The 23,650-nt window shown below is 35.7% G+C and overlaps 1 protein-coding gene and 1 pseudogene across 1 annotated transcript; both read right to left on the bottom strand.

Moving 5' to 3' along the window:
- Positions 1-2,246: 2,246 nt before the first annotated feature.
- Positions 2,247-10,139, bottom strand: LOC142611645 (protein PHOSPHATE-INDUCED 1-like; annotated as a pseudogene).
- Positions 10,140-13,905: 3,766 nt separating this feature from the next.
- LOC142611732 (protein PHOSPHATE-INDUCED 1-like) lies at positions 13,906-14,838 on the bottom strand. Its single transcript, XM_075783849.1, has one exon. It carries the CDS (start codon positions 14,836-14,838, stop codon positions 13,906-13,908), a length of 933 nt encoding a protein of 310 aa, XP_075639964.1.
- Between the last annotated feature and the right edge of the window lie 8,812 nt (positions 14,839-23,650).

Raw genomic sequence — 23,650 nt, 5'->3', positions numbered from 1 at the left:
CTGAAGGGAGAAAACTAATGAGATCAAGGCTGAAGGAAGAAAGCTGACGGAGTCAAAGCTGAAGGTTTTAAGCTGATGACCTTTCCGGAGACAGATGTGTAAGCTGGCGACCTTAGGAAGGAAAGGCTGATGGAAGGAAAAGCTGAAGAGGACAAGCAAACCTTCATCCATAACCTATCTTGTCCTCCACAAATGCACGTATAAGGAAAGTTCTTCCGCTACACGTTTGACCCTAGTCGAGAAGATTCCTATAAGGAAAAGGGCTCTACGAGATACGTAAAATTCACAAATTACTCTCCTAGAAGGAAAGTACTTCCTCACCAAGGCGCTTATTTCGGCTCCACACTACTATATATATCCCAAAACCCTCATAAACCACGGTATGCATAATTCACTCCAGCTCTACCACTTTAGGGTTGTGAATAAGAAAAGAAGCTCTAACTTGACTTTCGGAGGGTTTTTGGCCGACACCACATCGGTGCCCTTTGTTTGGTCTTGTCTTTTGTTGTGCAAGTGTTGTTTCGAGTCAAGTGAGGGCCACGTGACAACTGGTGGATTTTTCATCATCAATGTCCACTCTTATTGTTTTGTGAGATGCAAAATTAATCCACTCTTCTCAATTTTTGATTTAAGGGGGGGGGGGGGGAGAGAGAGAGAGAGAGAGAGAGAGAGAGAGGTCATTTGGGAGATTGGATGGCTAAAGTTGACAATCTTCAATGCATGTGAAAAACTTACAAAAATTAAAGTCTAAAGTTTTTGCAAAAAATTGATCATGAGTAATGATTTTTTTTTTCTTTTTCTTTAAAAAAGAAGAAGATATATTCTCTTAAAAGGTTGAGTTTTCTAAATATAATCAACAAATTGGGATGGATGAAGTATTAATCTAAAATTTTGGGCTCTTTTCCATTAAGTTGTCTATGGCCTAGCTTAAGAGTCAGCCCTATTTTTGTGGTGATTTGTTGTTGTTGTTGGTTATTTTTTTAAGAATCTTGTTTGTGTGGATGGTATATATGCTATATGCCACCCCCTCACTCACTCCCGAGGACAATGATCTAACATGGTTAGAACAAAAAGAATCAATGCAAATTAAAAGTAGATGGTTGTATGTATTTAACCCTTTGATTTGTTTTTAAAGTAAAATGTTTTCCTATTTTCATGTTTTTTTTTATGTAAAATATAGTCAAACTTATTTTTCTTTGATTGTAAAATCCTTTATAAAAAATTATAAAATGTTTAATTTATCTTTAAAAATTTGGTAAAACATTTTCCAAAACCAAATAGTGGCTACCCTTCCCCATTTGGTCCCAAAGTCATTGTAACATTGGCTGGAGACATCACTTTGGCAACCGATGCCCAACGTCCGGTGGTTGGAAATTCTGCTCTAGTGACCGGTACCAGTAGTCTGGTGGTTGGAGACTCCACTCAGGTAACCGCTGTCGACGGTTGTGTGGTCAGAGACACCGTCGCAACGCAACCAATGTTGGAGGTCTGCTTACTAAAGATGTCATTTTGTCGGGTATTGGTTGTATAGATATTGAAGATACTGCTCCAACAGTGATCATCGACAATTCGGTCACTAGAGCCACAACTCTGACTACAGGTTCCAACGGTCTAATCACCGGGCCTCCAACACCAGCTGCTTCAGTGATGAGCCATTGGTTATGTGGTTTGTTTAAAAAAAATTACTTGTTATACTAAACACCTGAAAATATTTTACTAAAAATATTTTAAATATAAAATATTTAAATTTTGATAATATTTTACTTCAAAACAAATGGAATGCAACACTGATTAAATTCCTTCCTCTTTTTTTTTTTTTTTTCAAAACTATAATTCGTTAACTTTGCAGTTTATTTTTTATTGTTATTTTTATGGATCATAATTCTTGCATAAGTATGGAAGATTTAAAAATGATTATGTTAACATTCTCAAAAAAAAAAAAAAAAGATTATGTTGCTTTTTAAACTCTTTCAAATTTATTCCAAAAAAATGGGGTTTGATTAATGGATGTTCTTAGGCCATTTAATAATGGACAATTTAAAATTTTAAAAAAAAATGATAAATTTTTTATGGGAAGTATAAAAATTTGTTAAAAAATAATAATAAAAAAAGACCCTTTTGAAACATAAAAGTTACTATTATACAGACGAACGAATGAATAAATCAAATAATTAAACTATCTATTGACCCTATTCTACTGTACATCAACATATGGGCACAAAACATTCCCTCAAATTACAATCGAATTAACATGTTTTGGTATATGGATCGTAGAGTGGGGGAAGCAAGTATTTCCTTCCATTAACACCATTTGCGTTATAGCAAGCACCGGTCTTGACATCCACCAAGAGTTTCCCAGGAAAGCCAGGAAAAGCCCTCATACCATACATACCAGGACAAGCCGATACAGCCTCTAGCGGCTCTTCCTTCGGACCCTGGTAGTAACCATTTCCAAATGGGTTCGTAGCCGTCCCAGCCAATAGACTAGCCAAGTTCATGACCATGCCATCCATACCCATGTCGTTGTTGGGTGCAACCAATTCCAATGGTAGGCTCTTGGGTTCGTAAATGGTTAGGTCAAATGGCCACGAACAATTGCTGGGCACTGAGTCTCTGCATTGCCAACCCATATGTAAGCAAATTTGTAGCGGTGCTTTTGATTATTAACGACTTCACTCTCCTAATACCCATGGTCCCACATTTGGAGCAAAAATCTTGTACTGCCACGTCAGCCGATGTTAGAACCACGTTAATGGCGTGTTTCTGGCTACCTTTAGAAGCCAACCGTTCGATTTGGTTAATGTTCAGCCGTTTGCCGATTGAGTAGTTCAGATCCATGATCTGGTTCCCCAACGAGGGTACAAGTTTGGACATGTTGGGCTCAACGAGGTTGTAGTATTTCTCGGTGATGTTCCACCACGTGGCAACGTTGGGTTGGGCTATTGTCACTACAAAAAAATGGGGTTATCCCAGCGTTTTCAAAACCGCTGGGATAGCCCTAAAAAGCGCTGGGATAGGGTCAAAATTCCTATCCCGGCGTTTTTTTTCCCAGCGCTTCAAACCGCCGTGCAGTGATAGTCGGTATAGGGTCGCTAGACCTATACCAGCGTTTTTCAAAAGCGCTAGGAAAGGCATACGCCCTATCCCAGCGCCTTTGAGAACGCTGGTATAGGCCTTTTAAATTATATGCATTCAAGACCTATACCAGCGCTTTTGGGAGCGCTAGAATAGGTACTACCTATGCCAGCGCTTTCAAAAGCGCTGGTATAGGCCATGAATGAATATAATTTAAAAGACCTATACCAGCGCTTTTCAAAGCGCTGGGATAGGCTGTGCCTATTCCAGCGTTCCCAAAAGCGCTGGGATAGGTCTTGAATGACTAAAATTTAAAAGGACCTATGCCAGCGCTTTCAAAAGCGCTGGTATAGGTCATTTTTAAAAAAAAAAAAAATTTAGCACCTGTAGTGTACTTAAAATACATATTTTTCAATACCTATTTTATAGCAGCTGTAATGAGCCACAATTCATATTTTCCAATAGAAAATACAATACCACATTAAACCAAGAAACTAAATATATTTAATTACACCATATCAATAATTACATCCCAAATGTCTAAAATATTATACATAAAGTAATACATCCCAAATGTCTAGAATGTTATGAGGCGCACCTACACTACGATTTCACCATTGCACATTGAGTTTCAAAAATGTAAGTCACAAAACAAACAACACTCCTAATAGAAAATACTCCACCTTTTCTCTCCATGCAAGCCACCCGCTTGCTCCAAAACAATAACCCACCACGACAGTAATGTAGACACATTATTTAACAATTTAAGGGAATTAAGAAGCAAATCTTACTCACCTTTTAGCAATCCTAGTGTTTGACCACGGAAAGAATAAGGTAAACTTCAAACAAGCTACCACTCCTGCAAAAGCAAACTAACCATTACTCACTACTATGATAGGTGACCATTACATAAAAATGAAATCTTTGGTGATTAAACATCAACAATGGTAGGTGTAGTTTATTATATATCAAAGGTTCAAAAGTGATGAATCATACTTGGGGATGATCAAAACTAATAAACATTTTAGAGATAATTATACTTTGTCCACTTGTAATGTGAGACAATTACACATTACTTATCTATGGTATGAAAACTAGTACCTTGGATACATGTGGTTCAATCCTCTAACTGCCATTACACATCACCCTTAAAAAAAAGGGTAAAAGCAACTAAAAGCTACAAGTTGAGCTAAAAGCAACAAAAAGTCAAGAATCGATACCTTAAACAAAATCAAATGGTAATGAAGAGAGGTCCGAGTGAGATTGAGAGAGAGGCCCTTTTGTTGCTAAAAGAAAAAAACAAAATATAAAAACCCCATGAAGCAAAACCCTAAAAACAAAATCCAATTGAACCCAAAATCGAAACCCTAAACCAAAATTTTTTTAAAACTTACTGTTAGGAGGCCTAGGCTTCGTCGGCAGTGGCACAGTGAGGAGGATAAAAAATATGTCATCAATCTTTTGATAGTAGCACAGATTCTGCAAGGATACCTACAACATGGGAAAGGAAAGTAAGTTCAAGGACAATAGTTTTAAGTGGGTGTATTTATTATTCCTAGTTCTCTCTATTTTTCTTTTTCTTGGTTGTTTATTCTATATGCAAATTCTTAGTGACTTACCTCAATATGTTTGAAATGATCTCATTAATATTAGATTTTATGGAGAACTAGAATACCCACAGGAACACACAAGTAGTATACAAAGCCTTAAGAGGCAGAGAATAAGACAGGCTGACTTTTTGTCTTTTAGAGATCTCCTAAGTTGATGGGCCTTCATGTATAAGTATTTTACTTATTATGGTCCCCTAGTAAGCCTAACTTTTCGAAAGAAGGAAAGGGCAGTGAATAAGATCCTTTTTTCTTTTTTCTTTTTTTTTTTACTGACTTCCCTTATAAATCTTACCAAGAGAATCTATAGGGATCTTCATGCAGAAAAATCCCACTTTCAATCAGAATTCTAAACAGCCCAAAAGAGAAAATAACAAGAAGAACAAATGACAAATAATAAAATGGAAAGAAATATGTGAACAACTCAAGTTAGGTAAGTTGTTGATGCCTTTCTCTAAGTACATTTGAGAATATTGGAACTATCAACTATCAACTATCAACTATCAACTATGGGAGATTCATCTGTATCCCATTTTATAATCACTTGTAAATAGTAAACATGTCTTAATAAAATAATGACATTAAAATCATTTGACAGTCTCTTCCAAGATTTGGTTTGCAAATTTTCCCCTCTTCTATTTATTTTAAGCCTACTTGTGACTGCCATTTGCATGTGCAATTAGGAAATAAAGTACTTAAAAACTGTGTTAAAAGTTAATTGTCCCATTGAAAGAGAGTAGAAGTGATTAAGTTGATTAGGCAAAGACAGTAAGAAATATGGAGGCCTTTTTGTTTGGGGGCTAAGTTTACAACTAGACTAGCATTATATCTATATTTTAATGTGAAATGTCTAACTAGGATAATCTTAAGGTCGCGTAATTTATTAAAGAAAACCGCTACTAGATTAAATCAGGACAAAGCAGAATGATGGCATACCCACTTTACAATATTCACAACACATACATTGGTTACTGTCAGGTCAAATCTGCATTAATTGGCCTTATATCTCCATGCAAGCCACCCGCTTTCTCCAAATCAACAACTCACCACAGTAGAATATTTGAATTTACTAGTAGTTGATAAAATAAATTCACACATAGTTGAACAATAATATCACAACATTCACAAGACAATCAACACTCTCAATAATGAAAAGTAGACCACCTTATATCACCATGCAAGCCACCCGCTTGTTCCAAACCAACAATCCACCACAACAGAATTTTGAACATATAATTATAGACTAGTAGGGTATTATGAAGCAAACTTTACTCACCCTTTCGCAATTCACTAGTTTGCTCGCGGAAATAGGAAGTCAAACTTAAAGCAAGCTGTTAATCCAGCAAAATCTAAGTCTAAATTATAGACTATTAAGATAACTTAAAGACGAAAATTAGGTGACTTCATGTCCAAAATCATGTAAAGGAGAAGACACTACTAAACTGAGCACACCGAGAGAACAAACTATAAATTAAAATAAGGAGAGGTATGCAAAGATATACAAACCAAAAGAAATCACACATGCTGACATGCATACATACAGATAAACTAGTACATGAACAAAGCCTGCAGCAGAACATAATAACTTACAAAGAAAATAATCAGCCAAACTTATAATCCCAAACCACTTAATCAACATCATATGTGCTGCCATAAGCCTATAGCATAAAAAAAAAAAACCCCCTTTCATCTAATCTACCTCCCTCAAAAGCCATTATTCCACTATTTTTCTCTCATCTGTGCTCCCCAAAGTTGTCTCATGCCTTACCAGTCATAAGGAAATTTTATTAGGGATCATGAGAAAAATCACCCAGAATATAAAATATTGCCCAGTTAAAATAAATCTTCCTAGAAATTGATACCATCCACTATCAAAATGATTAAATGCTGCACTTGACACTTGTACCATGTGGGATAAGGTTTATATGTGTACAAAAGTGAAGTCATGCTATCTATGATTTTTTTTTTCCTCGAGATAAAGGGAAGGTGCTGAGAAATGAAAGCTTCTACATTCTCTCTTAACAATTAATCATCTATTTTCTGATGGTGGTCAAAATTACATGAACTGATATTGGCTTGTACTTTAAAACAATCCAATACTAGAAAATGTAAATTAAGCAACTGCCTAGGTGTACATTCCTCCCTATGTGTGCATACAGAACATAAGTTTACTAAGCTTAAATTCATATGGGAAAGGAGTAGCTAGAGATTTTAAACAAACACAACTCTGAAGGACAACAATTTTTTGTTTTTTTTATATAAGGAAAAGTTTTATTAAAATGCAGAAAAAGGAAGATTATCATACAAACAGAATTCGATGCCCCTGGGGACATGCCAACCAGATATCAGTCCAAGACATGCATAACAATTATACCACTCATAGTGTAACTTGTTACGTTTGAAATTGTTCTAAGATGCATATTAGTATATTACTATTGCTAAGGATGAACCATATTAGATTTAACCGTCTAGTCCAATTTGATTTCAAACACAGGGTTTACAATCATATTGGGGATGAAAATGAAAGGGTAATAGAAAAAGATGTAATTTCCTTTCTTTCTTTTTTTTGATAAGTTAAAAGAATTGATTTATTTTACAATAATTGTAAACATCTTAGACAATAACAGTACATGTGATAAACTTAGCTACTTCATAGATAAGCATTTGAAGTTTTGAACTGACATTTCTTGCTTTCATTTACTACTTTTAAATATAAAAACAAAAGAAGTGTCAGTCAATGTTTCTACATGTTTCTTCATCTCATTAACCATCTACAAAATTATTTTATTTTAAGCAAACCAACATTCATCTCTAAACTTAGAAATTACGGACATGCCAACCAGTTGGTCTTGGGGTAATAATTTAGGGACATACAATATCAGAATTGGTAAATTGCAGAGCTTGTGAAGCTAATGCATTAGTAATTCACCTCACATACACGCGCGCGCGCATGCACACACACACACACACAAGTACAAATAGCAATCACTGATGAGATAAAATATACACAACCTGCACTACTGCTATGTGATTCACAAATGAATCTCACCACTTGCAAAAAGGAGATACAAATATGTACAAATGATAAAACACAGAGAAAATGAATGAAAGAGCTATTTTTAGTATAGCCAAGAAATTCAAAACATGAGCACAAATTAGGGTACCTTAGAAGTCTACCTTCCTATATGGCCACCTATCCAGACCATTTTCACGACAAAGTTTCTTTAGTTTTGAGGCTGTAAACCAAATAATTGGAAATTAGCAACCATATATATCACAATGTGCATTATAAAATTTACAACTGAGCACATCTAATCAATTACAACTTACAACTACACATAATCACAAAATTCTCAGAAACCCTCCTGGTAGAAAAATAAAAATAAAAATACAACCACTATGGCTTTGAATTCTCATATAATACTTTAAGGAAGGCCTCCATTTCAGTTGGAGGTGTAATATAGCTATAAATTTTACGAAAGCTTAGACTTAAACAAGATAAAAAGGTATATAGTTTGAGCATGAACATACACATTCTTATCCCACATTCAAATCCATGTCTCTTGATTCAACCATATGAAAGTCTTATCCAATCCCCAAAAAATATAGACAAACTAATCCCCAATCAAACCCAAGAAGAATTTTTAAAGTCATTGTCCTGTTTTTTAAATAATTCAAAAGGTTCAGAGTTCAGACCAAGAACTAGAAAAATTTAGTATAAGGTCTAAATGTCCAACTTTCATATCTCTTTTTTACTATTCTTGTTTAATTTCTCAGCAACCAAGCATAGTTCAACAGAAAATTATTATAAAAAGTGATTGACCCTGACTGGAAGGAATTGTGAAACCATTGACAAAGATGGAAACCCCATAAAAAATCATCACTTCACTCATACCCATATTTGCCAAAGTCATTTAAAATGCAAAGAATAAATTCCAAAAATCAACTCATATCAACATATGCAACAACAAGACCCATATAGTTGATCTAGCAAACCAACCTTCAAATACCCATTAGGAAACTAATCAACCAAAACCTTTTATCAAAGCAAAAACTCTTCAAATGATATGAAATTTTCGGATTTTAACAAAGCCATTGGTACCCAAATCATCTTAACCCTCTAATCTAACATTATTCACTAAAACCCATCAAGTATTTACTATAATAATCATTAAATAGCAAAACCCAAAGGATTTCATAAAAGAAATTGAGCAAAAAGCTTAGATTTTTACCTTAAAATCTTGTTGGGAAAAGGCACAAATGAAGGAGTATATGGAGGCTAGAGGGATGATCTAACGGTGGCTATTTATGAGAGATGAAGAGGGAGTAAGATTTGGGTGAGAGGAAGGGAGAGGCTGCAGCACAAGAAAAACAAGAGAGAGAGAGAGAGAGACCAACATGAAAATGAGGAAGAAAAGGGTGGGTTAGAGGGAAATGTTTGAAGGAAAGAAGTGGGAGACCAAAAATGAGAGGCCAAAGTGGTGCCAAGCTAAAAAAAATAAAAGGGAAGTCTGAAATTTTTTCAGTGGTACGAAGGACCTATTGCAGCGTTTTTTGACCCTATTCCAGCGCTTTTTGATGTGCTGGAATAGGGTCATCCTATTCCAGCGCTTCAAAAAGCGCTGGGATAGGCCTATCTCCATTCCTTTATGGAGTGACCTTATCCTAGCGCTTCAAAAAGCGCTGGGATAGGCCTATCTCCATTCCTTTATGGAGTGACCTTATCCCAGTGCTTCAAAAAGCGCTGGGATAGGCCTCTCTCCATTCCCTTGTGGAGGGACCCTATCCCAGCGCTTTTTGAAGCGCTGGAATAGGGTGACCCTATTCCAGCGCTTCAAAAAGCGTTGGGATAGGCCTTTTTCCATTTCCTTATAGGGTGACCCTATCCCAGCGCTTTTTGAAACGCTGGAATAGGGTTACCCTATTCTAGCGCTTTTCAAGCGCCGGGATAGGATAATTTCAAATATTAAATTAATTAAAAAAAAAGATTACCCTAACCTATAGCGGCGGTTATAAAACACTGCAATAGGGCATCCTATACCAGCGTTTTTAAAAACCGCCGCTATAGGTTTCCTATTGCAGCGATTTATAAAGCGCCGGTTTTGAGCTGCCGTAATAGGGTTTCCTATACCAGCGCTTTTAAAAAGCGCTGGTACAGACTTATCTATTACGGCGTTTTTTAAAAGCGCCGGGAAAAAAACGCTGGGACAGAACGATTTTTTTGTAGTGTGTGGGTGTAGAAGAAGTGAGAGAGATAACGAAATCTGTGATGATAGCTCGTTGGTAGGATTTGAATTTGCCGTACCATATGATGGCAATGGAGACATTCCCAGTTAGAAGATGGCCATTGTGGTATCGGAAGAGCAGTGATGGCTGTGTTTGGATTGGTTTGGCGAAGCTGAAAAGGAACAAGACGATCAGAAAAATTATTTGGGTTATTGAGACACAAGAGGCCATGAAACATAGATGTTATACGGAATTTGGTCTAAAACAGTTTGTTACTACCACAAAAGGCAAATGGATCATAGACCTGAGATTGAATGGAGGGCAAGAAGAAAAGGTAATGGCTACAATTGGGATATGGTGCTAAAAGTGGGGAGGAAATATGTTTAGAACTTTCTGTGGGATGGGCCAGATAGATACCATTTAAGGGAAGGTAAGTTAAGATGGAGATAAAATAGTTTGGAACTTGTTAACGTATTAATAATTTGTTTTTAGAAATATTTTATGCAAAATTGAAAAAAGGGTCAAAAAGTTGGTAACTTTTTTTTTTTTTTTTTATAAAATTTTTTAAAGAGTTTATTAATATATGTCCTAAGAGCACACATTAGTAAAACTCAAATAGTTTTAAACATATCGAAACTTGGAAGTATTACACACTTACAAATTTATTAAAGTGATGGAATAATATTTACTACAAATTGAAACTCATTTAAAATATAGGGAACTCTAGACATCAAATTCTTTGTTCATTGTATAAAAATTTGTAAAAAATGAAACCCTTTGAAGCGTAAAAGTTATTATACAAATGAACAAATGAATAAATCAAATGAGAGCTAATTACAACTTACCTACCTGCGATTTGGTTAAAATTTAAGTTGCCTACTTGTAATTTGAAATTTGACACTTTACCCACTTAAAATTAACTCAATTAGGGTTACATTACTCTCCTCTATTAAAAATAGAATTAAATGTGTATTTTTCTCTCTCTTATGTCTCTCTCCTCTTAAAACATTAAACACACACACATAAAAGTGCAAATCTGTTTAGGAGCCGTCATTTACCAAACGCACATCCGTCCTGTTGACTAGTTCCTATGCTACGCCCCCTCTCCCTTTAACAAAGGTTATTTATTTTTTGTTGCAAGGTTATAATTATAAATTATATTATATTCCTTTTGTTTTGTATCAAGGAGATCTCTGATTCTACTGAATTCATTGTTGTTAGTAGTGGTCGCAGCAAAACTACATTCACTCAAGAAAGAAAAGAAAAGAAAAGAAAAACAAACGAGTTTTTTTATATATAAAAAAAACTATTTATATCATATGCAAAGTAAAATCGAATCTCTTTACTCACCTGTGTTGTAATTGAGATTAGAAACATCACATTTGAAGTCAACAATAAGAAGTAGGTCGGCATTTTAGTGGTGTTGACTTAACTGTTAATAAGTAGGTTGGTAGATTGGTATTTAGTAGGGCTATCCACAGTTTGGTTTGGGTCCAGTTTGTGCCCAACTCAAAACTGACTCGACGAAATTAGGTGGCAGAAAATCTCACCCACTGTCGATCGTCGAATTAGACTGGTGTAGGAGGCAAAATTTTAAGCCAATTATAAAATGTCACATAAAATTTAGTGGCAAATTCCAAATTAATTAAGTCAAATGATGACATGTGTCATCCAAATTGATATTACATTGACATATTGAAATTTGCCACATGTCATTTGACCCACAAGATAAAGATAAATTTATTATTCAAAATTTAGGGATAATTATTGATGATGCAAAGAAAATCAGTACACTGGATGTTTTGGGGTTCAAAAGACTAGCGACTGTCTTGAAGGCCTGAAACAAAAGAACAAACGATCAAAGGTGACTAGGGTTAACCAGCCAAGAACCCTTCGATGGCAAAATTAGTTTCTTTCTTGAATTCTGAAGTTCCAACTTTTTAGGAAATGTAAAAACGTACCTTTGTCTAATCTAAATGGGCACTTATATAATGTACCTTGGAAACGGTTATTAGGTTTGTAACTTCCTTTATATTTGAGGAGGTTAGAGGGTTCAGGGATAATTTCCTTAACCGCCATGGAGGTTATATATATTTTCATATAACCGTTATTGGAAGTTAAATATTTAATTAGTTCTAGCGATAAACCTGGATCTTACCCATGCCTTGGAATAATGGTATGTGGTTCCATTGCCAGTTCTGGTAGGCTAATCAACACTTGAGAATTCCCCAAGTGTTAGGGGGTTGTCCAGGAACATTCTTGACAAGCGCTTCCCGTTGATCGTCCCTCCAAGAATGACCTTCTCATGGATGGTCGTCTATGGATGACCTTATGGCCGTCCATACATGGACGACCTTCTATGTGGAATGCCTGTTCTGCTTTGAACGTCTCCTATGGACGAGTTGGAGTTGGTTAGATTTTTAGTTTTCCATCAATTATCTTTATTAAAATAAATAAATAAAATATAGATAAATTTTCTATTCAAAATTGATAGATAATTATCTTTATTAGAATAAATGGAGATAATTATTTATCTTTGTTGATTATTATCTTTATCAAAATAAATAAATAAAGATAATTATCTATAAGAAGAATTTGGGACAATCAAAAGTCTACTACATACTTCAAGTATATCAATTCGAAGTGGAGTTTATCCTCTAAGATTACTATAAATAGAGAACATCCCTCTCATTTTTGACACCAAGTTTTCAAGAGGTCCAAGCATTGGAGAAATTTTGTCTCAAGAATCTTTGAAGAATTTGAAAAATATTCAAAAGGCTTGAAGAATTTGAAGAACAATAAATCTCTAATAAGTTCAAAGCTAGAAATTTATTATGAAGACCGATCAATCCATCTTCCAATTAAAGTCAATAAGATTTCTTGTTCAAGTCAAGTTCAAATAAAATAGAATCAGAGGAGTACTTTTTGTAAAAAGAGTCAAAACAGAGATTGTACTCACTACTTGATTGATACAAAAATATATTTGTGGAACACATTTTTCAATTTGTTTGATTTTCTTCAATTGAGAAATTTTGTGTTTACAATGGGTCAGGCTAATTAGACCTTCAATGAGTGGCAGACAGGTCAGTTGGTGTTATAAATCTGAGAAAATGGTGAGGAAACTGCAAAAAAAACCCAAATCCGGAATCAAAGAGATTTCGCTAGATATGGTCAAAATCTCACCACATCTACGTGAAATATCACTTGAATCTGGGTCTTTTCACTAAGATCTAGAAATTTTTCGCTGGAATTTGGGTTTTCTTCACCAGAATCTAGGTTTTTCATTGTTTTTTTTGCCGGAATTTGGGTTTTTCGACAATTAGTTCGGGTTTCTTGAATTTTGGCGTACGAAAATCGAAACCGGCTCACTGGAGTCAATGTCTAGTGGAGAAGACTCGCCGCCAACCGTCAGAGTAGTCAGGTCGGCCGATGTCAAATCAGATCCAGTCAATTTCTTCGGGTGGGTCAGGTCTTCGGATGGGTTTGGACAGCCCTAGTATTTAGTATTGTCCTGTCCACAGCTAAAGTAAAACCATGCTAGCTCTAGCAAAATAAAAATTAATCACTTTAAGTTAAATTTCCAAAATCATCTCTCCTATTCAATTTTAATGAGAATTTTATTGTAGGATAAAGGTTATTACACATATGTTCATCAGGATCATATTAGAACATTTGTTTTATTTATAATTTTTACAAAACCCTCACTTTTTATTTTATTTTATTTTATTTTATGTTTTGAGAGGAGAAAAACATAAAAAAGAGCAAAAATACATACTTATCCCAATTTTTAGTAGAAGTGAATAACAGAGCCTTAACTAAGATATTATCGTGTGGGTAAAGTGTCAAATTTCAAACCATGAATAAGTAATTTAAATTTTAATCAAACCACAAGTAGGTAAATTATAATTAACCCATCAAATAATTAAACTATCTATTGATTCTATTCTAGTGTACATTAACATATGGGCACATAACATTCCATCAAATTACAATTGAATTAACATGTTTTGGTAGATGGATCATAGAGTGGGGGAAGCAAGTATTTCCTTCCATTAACACCATTTGCGTTATAGCTAGCACCGGTCTTGACATCCACCAAGAGTTTCCCAGGAAAGCCAAAAGAAGTCCCCGTACCATACATACCAGGACAAGCTGATACAGCCTCTAGTGGCTCTTCCTTCGGACCCTGGTAGTAACCATTTCCAAATGGGTTCGTAGCCGTCCCAACCAACAGACTAGCCAAGTTCATGACCATGCCATCCACACCCACGTCGTTGTTGGGTGCAACCAATGGTGGGCTCTTGGGTCCGTAAATGGTTAGGTTAAATGGCCACGAACAATTGCTTGGGCATTGAGTCTCTGCATTGCCAACCCAAATGTAAGCAAATTTATAGCGGTGCTTTCGCTTATTAACAAGTTCACTCTCCAAATACCCATGGGTCCCACATTTGGAGCAGAAACCTTGTACTGCCACGTCAGTTGATGTTAGAACCACGTTAATGGCGTGTTTCTGGCTACCTTTTGAAGCCAACCGTTCAATTTGGTTAATGTTCAGGTGTTTGCCGATTGAGCAGTTCGGATCCATGATCTGGTTCCCTAACGAGGGTACGATTTTGGAAATCTTGGGATCAACGAGGTTGTAGTATTTCTCGGTGATGTTCCACCACGTGGCAACGTTTGGTTGGGCTTTTGTGGGTGGTGAAGAAGAGAGAGAGAGAATGAAATCTGTGATGATAGCTCGCTGGTAGGATGCGAATTTGCCATACCATATGATATCAATGGAGATATTCCCAGTTAGAAGATGGCCATTGTGGTATTGGAAGAGCAGTGATTGCTGTGTTTGGATTGGTTTGGCGAAGCTGTAAAGGAACAAAGACGTGAACAAGACGATCAGAAAAATTATTTGGGTTATTGAGACACAGGAGGCCATGAAATATAGATATTAAATTGAATTTGGTCTAAAACAGTTTGTTACTGCCACAAATGGCATATAGATCATAAGCCTGAGATTGAATGGAGGGCAAGAAGAAACGGCAATGGCTATATATGGATATGGTGCCAAAAGTGAGGAAATGTGCAGAACTTTATGTCGGATGGGCCAGATAGATACCGTTTTAGGGAAGGTAATTTAAGATGGAGTCTAATTAATGTATCTCTAAAATTAATTAATTATTTTTTGAAACATTTTATGAAAAATTGAAAAATTATTAAAAGGTTATTAATTTGTTTTCATTTTTTCATAAAAAGTTTCTTTAAATAATTTACTAATGTATGCCTAAAAGTACACGTTAGTAAAACCCAAATAATTTTAAATATATCGAAACTTGAAAGTATTATACATTTACAAATTTATAAAAATGTTGGAATAATATTCGGTACAAATTGAAACTCATTTATAATATAGGGAACTTTAAGCATCAAATTTTTTTTTTTTTTTTTGAGAAGAAATATCAATCCACTTTATTAAAATGTGAAAAACTACGTCGTTACATCAACATACAGTAGGTAAGAAATGTCTAGTAGAACGGATTCCATCCATACAGATAGGGGAGAAGACTTTCTTCCTAGTTAAAGCATGAGCTACTCCATTGCTCCGCCGGCTAACATAAGAGAAAGAACAGGTTTGAAAAAAACCCATTAAAGACTTACATCTATACAATAAATGCGCACAACACTGTAGCTACAATAGTGCTTTGGTTTAGTGAGTCTTTTTTTTTTTTTCTTCTTCAGTAATAGGTTTGTGTTTTTTTTCTTCTTTTATATATTGATATAAGCTAACATTTATATTGTTATACCGACATAACAAATTTCACAATATTTTCACAATTATTGACGTGTCAATTTCTTACGAGTCGAAATAAAATAATAAAATAAAATATGAGATTGGTTTTTTTTTCTTCAGTAATCAGTTTGTGTTTTTTTTTTTTTTACTTTTAAATATTGATGTAAGCTAACATTTATATTGTTATACTGACAAAACAAATTTCATAATATTTTTAAAATTATTGACCTGTCAATTTCTTACCGTGCGAAATAAAATAATAAAATATGAGACTGTAGCTAACCGAAACTGAAAATAAATATTTAAAAAAAATGTTACAACACTTATTGTTATCACAATACACTGTAGCTACAATAGTGCTTTGGTTTAATTAGTATTTTTTTTTTTTAGTAATCGGTTTGTGTTTTTTTTTTCTTTTAAATATTGATGTAAGTTGACATTTATATTTTTATACTGACACAACAAATTTCACAATTATTGACGTGTCAATTTCTTACAAGTCGAAATAAAATAATAAAATATGAGACTGTAGCCAACCACAACTGAAAATAAATGTTTTTAAAAAAATATTACAACACTTATTGTTATCACAATATTTTCACAATTGTTGAAATCTCAGTTTCTTATAGATCAAATAAAAAAAAGCTAAGTCCATAACATTTTAACTTTAATTTCTACAGTGCCTAAAGTTTTTTTTCCCAGTAATTGGTTTGTGTATTTTTTTATTTTAAATATTTATATAAATTGGCATATGCATATTGTTATACTGATACAACAAATTTCACAATATTTTTACAATTATTGAGATATCAATTTCTTACAAGTTGAAATAAAAAAATAAAATATGAGATTGTGACCACAATTGAAAATAAATGTTTTGAGAAAATGTTACAACACTTATTGTTATCACAATATTTTCACAATTGTTGAGATCTCAGTTTCTTATATATTAAATAAAAAAAATGCTAAATCCACAACATTTCAACATTAATTTCACAACAAATCATAGGTAAACTATTATTGATGGATAGCACTAGAGCTACAGTGCTTTTGGTTTATTCAACTGGCACTGTAGTACCTACAGTGCCTAAAGTTTTTTTTTTTTTTTATACAGTAGTCGGTTTGTGTTTATTGTTTCTTTGAAATATTTATGTAAGCTGGCATATATATTGTTATACTGACATAACAAATTTCACAATATTTTCACAATTATTGACGTGTCAATTTCTTTCAAGTCAAAATAAAATAATAAAATATGAGACTGTGACTAACTACAACTAAAAATAAATGTTTTTAGAAAATATTACAACACTTATTATTATCACAATATTTTCACAATTTTTGAGATCTCAGTTTCTTATAGATCAAATAAAAAATGCTAAGTCCACAACATTTTAACATTAATTTCTCCCGTGCCTAAAGTTTTTTTTTCCCAGTAATCGGTTTGTGTTTTTCTTTTTCCTTTTAAATATTTATGTAAGCTGGCATATATATTGTTATACCGACACAACAAATTTCACAATATTTTTACAAATATTGAAGTATCAATTTCTTACAAGTCAAAATAAAATAATAAAATAATAAAATATGAGACTATGACCAACCACAACTAAAAATAAATGTTTTGAGAATAACAATAACAATGTTATTAGTTTAAAACCAATAATAACTTGTCATTTAAAATTTGTTCTAAAAATGTTATAAATGTAACATTTCTCTCAAATAAAATAAAATATATATCTATTTGAATCCAAAAAATGACAATATTGTGAAATTATTGTGATATTTTGTTGTATTCTTAGACTTTTTTTTTAATATATTTAAATAAAGTGAGCCAAAATTCACGCACTTTTGAGCAGCACGTGCAAGACCCAACACTAATTCTTTTACGATGTGCCCAATGCTAGACCGGACTGGGCAGTCACCTCTTAATGCCTTTACGGCTAACTCTGAATCTCCTTCAAAAATGGCCTGCTGCAAACCCAATTCCTCCATAAAGATCATTGCCCTCCTTGCTGCCATCACCTCAAGAACTTCCACAGTTGAAGGCATGACTAGTTTTTCTGCTAAGGAGGCCATTACCTGCCCCAGTTCATTCCTCACTACAACGCCGATCCCAGGTTCTTCCTCCTCTGCAAAGTATGCTCCATCATAGTTTACTTTGTATACTCCCGGTGCTGGTGGTGACCAACGTTGTGGCTGCAACTTCTTTTTCTCAGGTCTGTTTTCTGGTTTGCGTTAAAATTCCATTGGAGTAACTTCTGCCGCTTCAAGGAGCTTCTCCGGGGGCAAGTATTGCTCATTGAAATGACACTTATTTCTTCTGCCCCAGATGTACCATGCTAACACCGTGAATAGTTCCAAATTTTCCTCACGTTGTCTCACGACAGCCACCAAGTCAGTGAAAGAGGCCAAGCGCAGCTGTTGTTGTCGTAGCTTATTAAACCCAAGACCCCAGCACTCATGTATTTTAGCAGAGTCTCATAGTGCGTGAAGTGCTGTTTCGCAATCCTTCCCACAGTTGCTACACAGGGGAGAGTTTATCACGTTGCGCCGATGTAAATTTTCCAAGGTTGGAAGGGATTCCTTGCAAGCACGCCAACAGAAGTTCTTTATTTTATTTGGAATCTAAAACTTCCAAATTCCTTTCCAAAAACTTCTCAGGTCCTCATTGCTTGACCCCGATGCTACCTCCCTGTTTTGAAGCTCTCCCAACAGCTGATATCCAGTCTTTACCGAATAGTTTCGGTCCTTAGTTCTTGGCCATACTAGGCAATCCTCCATCCTCATTCTACATAGAGGAATGGCATTTATTTTCTGAGCCATAAAGGGGGCAATTTTATGATCAATCAGATGCCCACTCCATTCCTTTGTTGTCTGGTCTATGAGTGAAGAAACGGTGGAGTCATCCTCAAGTGCTGGTGTGCGTGGTACAGCCTTAGTTAGGAGAACACTAGGAATCCAATTATCATGAAACACCCGAATCTGTGAGCCATCACCCACTCTCCACATCATCCCTTTTTCAATGACATGCCTAGCTTTAAGTAAGCTCTGGCAAGCAAATGACCCCGTGGAGCTTCTTGCTTCAAACACCGAACCTGAGGGAAAGTACTTGGTATTGAACACCTTATACAGCAGAGAAGTCTTCTCTGTTTGTAATCTCTAAATTTGTTTTGCCAACATAGCTTTATTAAATCTAACCAAATCCTTGAACCCCATTTCTCCCTCGGATTTCAATTTACAAAGTATTTCCTAACTTTTCTAATGGATTTTCCTTTGACTACCAAGCTCACCCCACCAAATTTTCTTATTTGCATTTCAATTTCATTGCACAAACCCACGGGCAATTTGAACCAACTCATTGCGAAAGTAAGGATAGCTTGAACCACCGCCTTAAGTAAGACTTCTCTCCCTGGTTGAGATAAGAGTTTTTCCTTCCACCCTTGAAGTTTTGCCCACATCCTTTCCTTGATGAAATTGAGGCTCATCTTTTTATTTTTTCCCACAACAACCGGCAGCCTGAGGTACTTCTCATGCTCCTTTATTTCTGGGTTCCCTAAAAAATTAAGAACTTCTTTGCTTATTATATCGTCAACATCTCCGGTTTGATATATAGTATTATTTTGTTTTCTTTTATTATGTCTACTTTACAAGGTTGGTCTCTGTGTTATGTTTTAGAGTCTGTTTTATAAAAATATGAGTTGTCTAATTGTCTTAAAATGAATAAAAATTTTAAAAGTAAAAATTTAATTTACTATAGAATTCTTATATTAAAAAGAGAAATAATTCTTACAAAATTTAGTGTCGCCTATAACATAAATTTAACAAACTCCTCTATTTTTGCAATAAGTGGAAAATACACGCAACATAATTAAAAAAATTAAATTCATATATGACACAATTCTATGTGCATCAATTTTAATATAATATATATGATTAGATAATTATGGTCTTGCATATGAGCAAAGCATTGGAGTGGAATTCCTTGAGAAGGTACTAATTAAATTGTGTTTTGATTTGCTATGAGTGGATCTCATTAAGGAATGTGTGACTACCACAGCACCACATCATATATATATATATATATATATATATATATGAAGTATTCATTCATCAAGATGATATATTAAGTCATCTAAAGGTATAAGGCAAGGTGGTTCATTATCTCTCCATACCACTCTTACTTTGTGATGGGAAACTTTTTTCCTTAGGATGAAAATTAGAGGTTGAAGGTAAGATTAGACACTTTCAAGAGCAAGAAGGGAGATCCTAGCAAAATATGTGGTTCTAGCCATTGACACTTTACAATATGTCATGCTTTAAACTTCTCAAGACATAGCGTGGTGAACTTAGGATCCATTTGAATTGAAGGGGAGGAAGGGAGAGTAGAGTATAGTAAAGTAAAATTGACTCAAAATTAGTCTATTTTTAACCAACTCTACTCTACTTTCCTCTACTTCCCCTCCCCCTCTCTCAATCCAAGCAAACTCTTAATTCCTTGAGGGAAAGATTTTGGTGGGGGACAAATGGGATCAAAAAGGAAAACTCACCAGTCACCACATGACAAGTTGTAACATAATTTTTTTAAGTCTTTTCGGTCTAAAAGTTTTCCAAGGAAAAAGAATTGGAGGAAATGGTCCAAAATGTGTTAGTCAAAACTCAAAAGAGAGTTAGGGTATTGGATTTTCAATCTTCATGCTTTTAGCTTAGCAATGCAAGCCAAGCAAAGATGAAGATTACCATACCAGTTTCATTCATTGTTTTAGTGGGTGTTCAAAGCAATATACTTTATCAAATATAGTATTATAGTATATTCACGGTATTTCATGTAGACTCATTCGAGTATAATAATAGTTTTATGAGGTATAAGTATACAATTTTTTTTTTTAAGAGAGTTTCAACCTATGGGGTCCGCTCTTGATGATAGCTCTTTATCATCAAACCAAGACACCAATCATTTTTTGGTGTAGGCGAGGATTGAACCCCAGATCTCCTATACAACCATCAAAGACTTTACCAGTTGAGCTAGCTCGTAAAAAAAAAAAGGAAAAAACCAAACTTTACTTTTTATATGCCTTAATGTAGGAGAATTCTACTGTATGTGCAAATTATTTTAAAGTTGGAGAATACATCAATATATACCCCACCCTCGCAACCCAACCAAAATTGAAAATTAGTCTAGAGAACCCAAAAATTAATTTGGTCCTCCTACCCATTCTTATGGTTAATGGTTCCTCAATAAATAAATAAATAAATATATATATATATATGTTACATAGCTCAAATGAAGTGTGTTTGTTTTGTTTTGTTTTTTTTTAAATTCAAATATGATTATATGTATAACACCATGCCTGTAGCTTTCTCAAAGAAATAAAATATAATTTTCTGACAAACTCTTTAATTTTGTATATTGAAAGGATATTTTTTCTTTTGATAATTTGATAATTAGAAAAGAGGTATTTGTTAACTGATAAGGGTAATTGCTGGAAAGAAAAGGATAGGCCCGTCGTCTTCAATAGACTCGTCAGCTTAACCATACATTTAACAAAAATGGCGTGTACAAACCCGAAGCCGATGACTATGATCTTTACCCGTCGACTCTTCTTCTTCACAGACGGCTTTTTGGACCTAACAGCTTAAGCATCCAGACGAGATGAAAAGCTGACGGGATTAAGGTGACGAGGACAAAGAAGCTCCTGATGAGCCCACCATGGTTTTGCTTGGACTCCAAGAAATGGTATAAATGGAATCATCTTGTGCCCCACGAATAACCCAAATTGAGAAGATCTCTACAAGGAAAAAGTCCCCTAAAGATATGCACGCTAACAAGAATCTTCTCTACAACGAAAGATATTCTCTGCCAAGGAATGAATGTCAACTCTACACTACTATAAAAACCTCAAAACCCGCAAAAACTAAAGTACACATAATTCACCCCAGCTTTGGTACTCTAGAGTTCTGAGAAAGTCTCTAACTTGACTATCGGAGGGTATTTGGCCGGTACTACACCAGTACTCTTCGAAGGTTCTTCTTCCCTTTGTGTGTTATGCAGGTATTGTTTGGAGCACGTGAGGAGCATGGAACTTACTAACAATTTTTGGCATAATCAGTTGGCACCGTCTATGGGGAAGACGAAGGAAGTAAGCCACACTACCGCTTCCCGGACCAAAAAGTTGCATGGTACTTACTTACTCAATGGCAACCACCTCCAACAACTAAAGGGATGAACGACGTACCGCGACTCTTAAGAGACAGGTCCAGACTCTCGCCGCGGCCGTTGAACGCCTCACCAAGCAAAACCATGACTTAGAAGAGCAGCTACGCTAAACGAATGTTGAGCCCTGAAATCAAGAAGAGGAGCAAGAGAGCGACAGCCTTCAGCACGCTAACGGTAGACAGAATAGGGAAGGGCCAGAAGGCAGCAACGCCATGAGTAGGCCGACATCCATGGATATTGCCCCTACTCAAACCTGGTCGCAGATATGCAAATGATGAGGGAGCAAATGGACCTGATGATAAATGCCCTTAGGGGAGGAGTATCAAGTGATCTCAACAAACTAGTGCACCTGTCACTTCGTTCCCTCTCCCGCCAAAGTTTTGTATACCGCAAGTAGAAGCCTATGACGGGTCAAGGGACCCTTTGGACCAGTGGGAGACCTTCAAGAACCTCATGCACCTGCAAGGCGTGGCGAATGAAATTATGTGCAGGGCTTTTCCCACTAAATTAAGGGGTCCTACAAAAGAATGGTTTAGCAGGTTGATGCCAAGTTCCATCAGTACCTTCAAAGAGTTTAGCGCCCAGTTTGCCTCACACTTTATTGGGGGACACATATACAAGAAGTCAACCGCATGCCTAAATGCCTAATGAACATCAAGCAACGAGAGGATAAGACGTTAAGGTCTTACATTACCCGCTTCAACAAAGAGGCCCTCTCGATTAACGAGGCTAACAACAAGATACTCGTGGCCACGTTCACCAACGGGTTACGAAAGGGTAAGTTTTATTTTCCCTATACAAAAAAGACCCAAAGACTATGTCAGATGTACTTTACAAGGAAACTAAGTACATGAACATGGAGGATGCACTGCTGGCCTAAAAAGGAAGGCCCAAGAAGAGGGAAAGGTAGGAGGACATCTGGCAAGATAAGGGGGGAAAGATGGCTAGGATCTGAGAACGACAAGAGGACAGGTGCTCCAAGCCCTCCACAGAGACGTTCACAAGCTTCACTCCACTGACTGCCCCCATCGACCAAGTCTTAATGCAAATCAAAGATGAAGGACCCAAACATTTCCCGAAAAGCTTAAAGGAGGTCCTAATAAGAGGTCCAGAGACAAGTACTGCCATTTTCTCCGCGACCATGGTCATGACACATCTTATTGCTATGACTTGAAGCAACAAATAGAAGCTCTTATCAGACAAGAAAAATTGCAGAGGTTAGTCTGCAAAGAAGGAGTAGACCCGCAGAAAGAGCAAGCTCCTTGACGGGAGAACGAGCATCCTAGGCCGCCGCTAGGAGAAATAAGAATAATTGTGGGAGGCACCATGGCTTCTAGCTCATCCAAAAAGGCACGTAAGAATTACCTCAAGATGGTTTAGAACATCCAGCTGACATGTTTCGTACCAAAGATGGCTCGAATCAACAATCCCATCATTGAGTTCTCAGAGGAAGATGCTCGACATCTCCACCATTTGCATGACGATGCGTTCGTCGTCAGCATACGGGTAGGAGACTACAACACACACCGGGTTCTGGTTGACAATGGAAGCTCCGCTAACATCCTCTACTACCAGCATTCCAGCAAATAAGGATTGATAGAGAGCGATTGGTTCCAACTAAGGCCTCACTCGTTGGATACGGAGGGACAAAGGTATACACTCTCGACGCAGTCACATTACCCGTAACGGTTGGTGATTGCCCCCAGCAGATCATTAAGGATGTCACATTCCTCGTTGTCGACT

This window comes from Castanea sativa, chromosome 10 (assembly GCF_040712315.1).
Source record: "Castanea sativa cultivar Marrone di Chiusa Pesio chromosome 10, ASM4071231v1".
Lineage (NCBI taxonomy): Eukaryota > Viridiplantae > Streptophyta > Magnoliopsida > Fagales > Fagaceae > Castanea > Castanea sativa.
The sequence above is the reverse complement of the archived record's forward strand: the minus strand, read 5'-3'. Positions and strand labels throughout refer to the sequence as shown.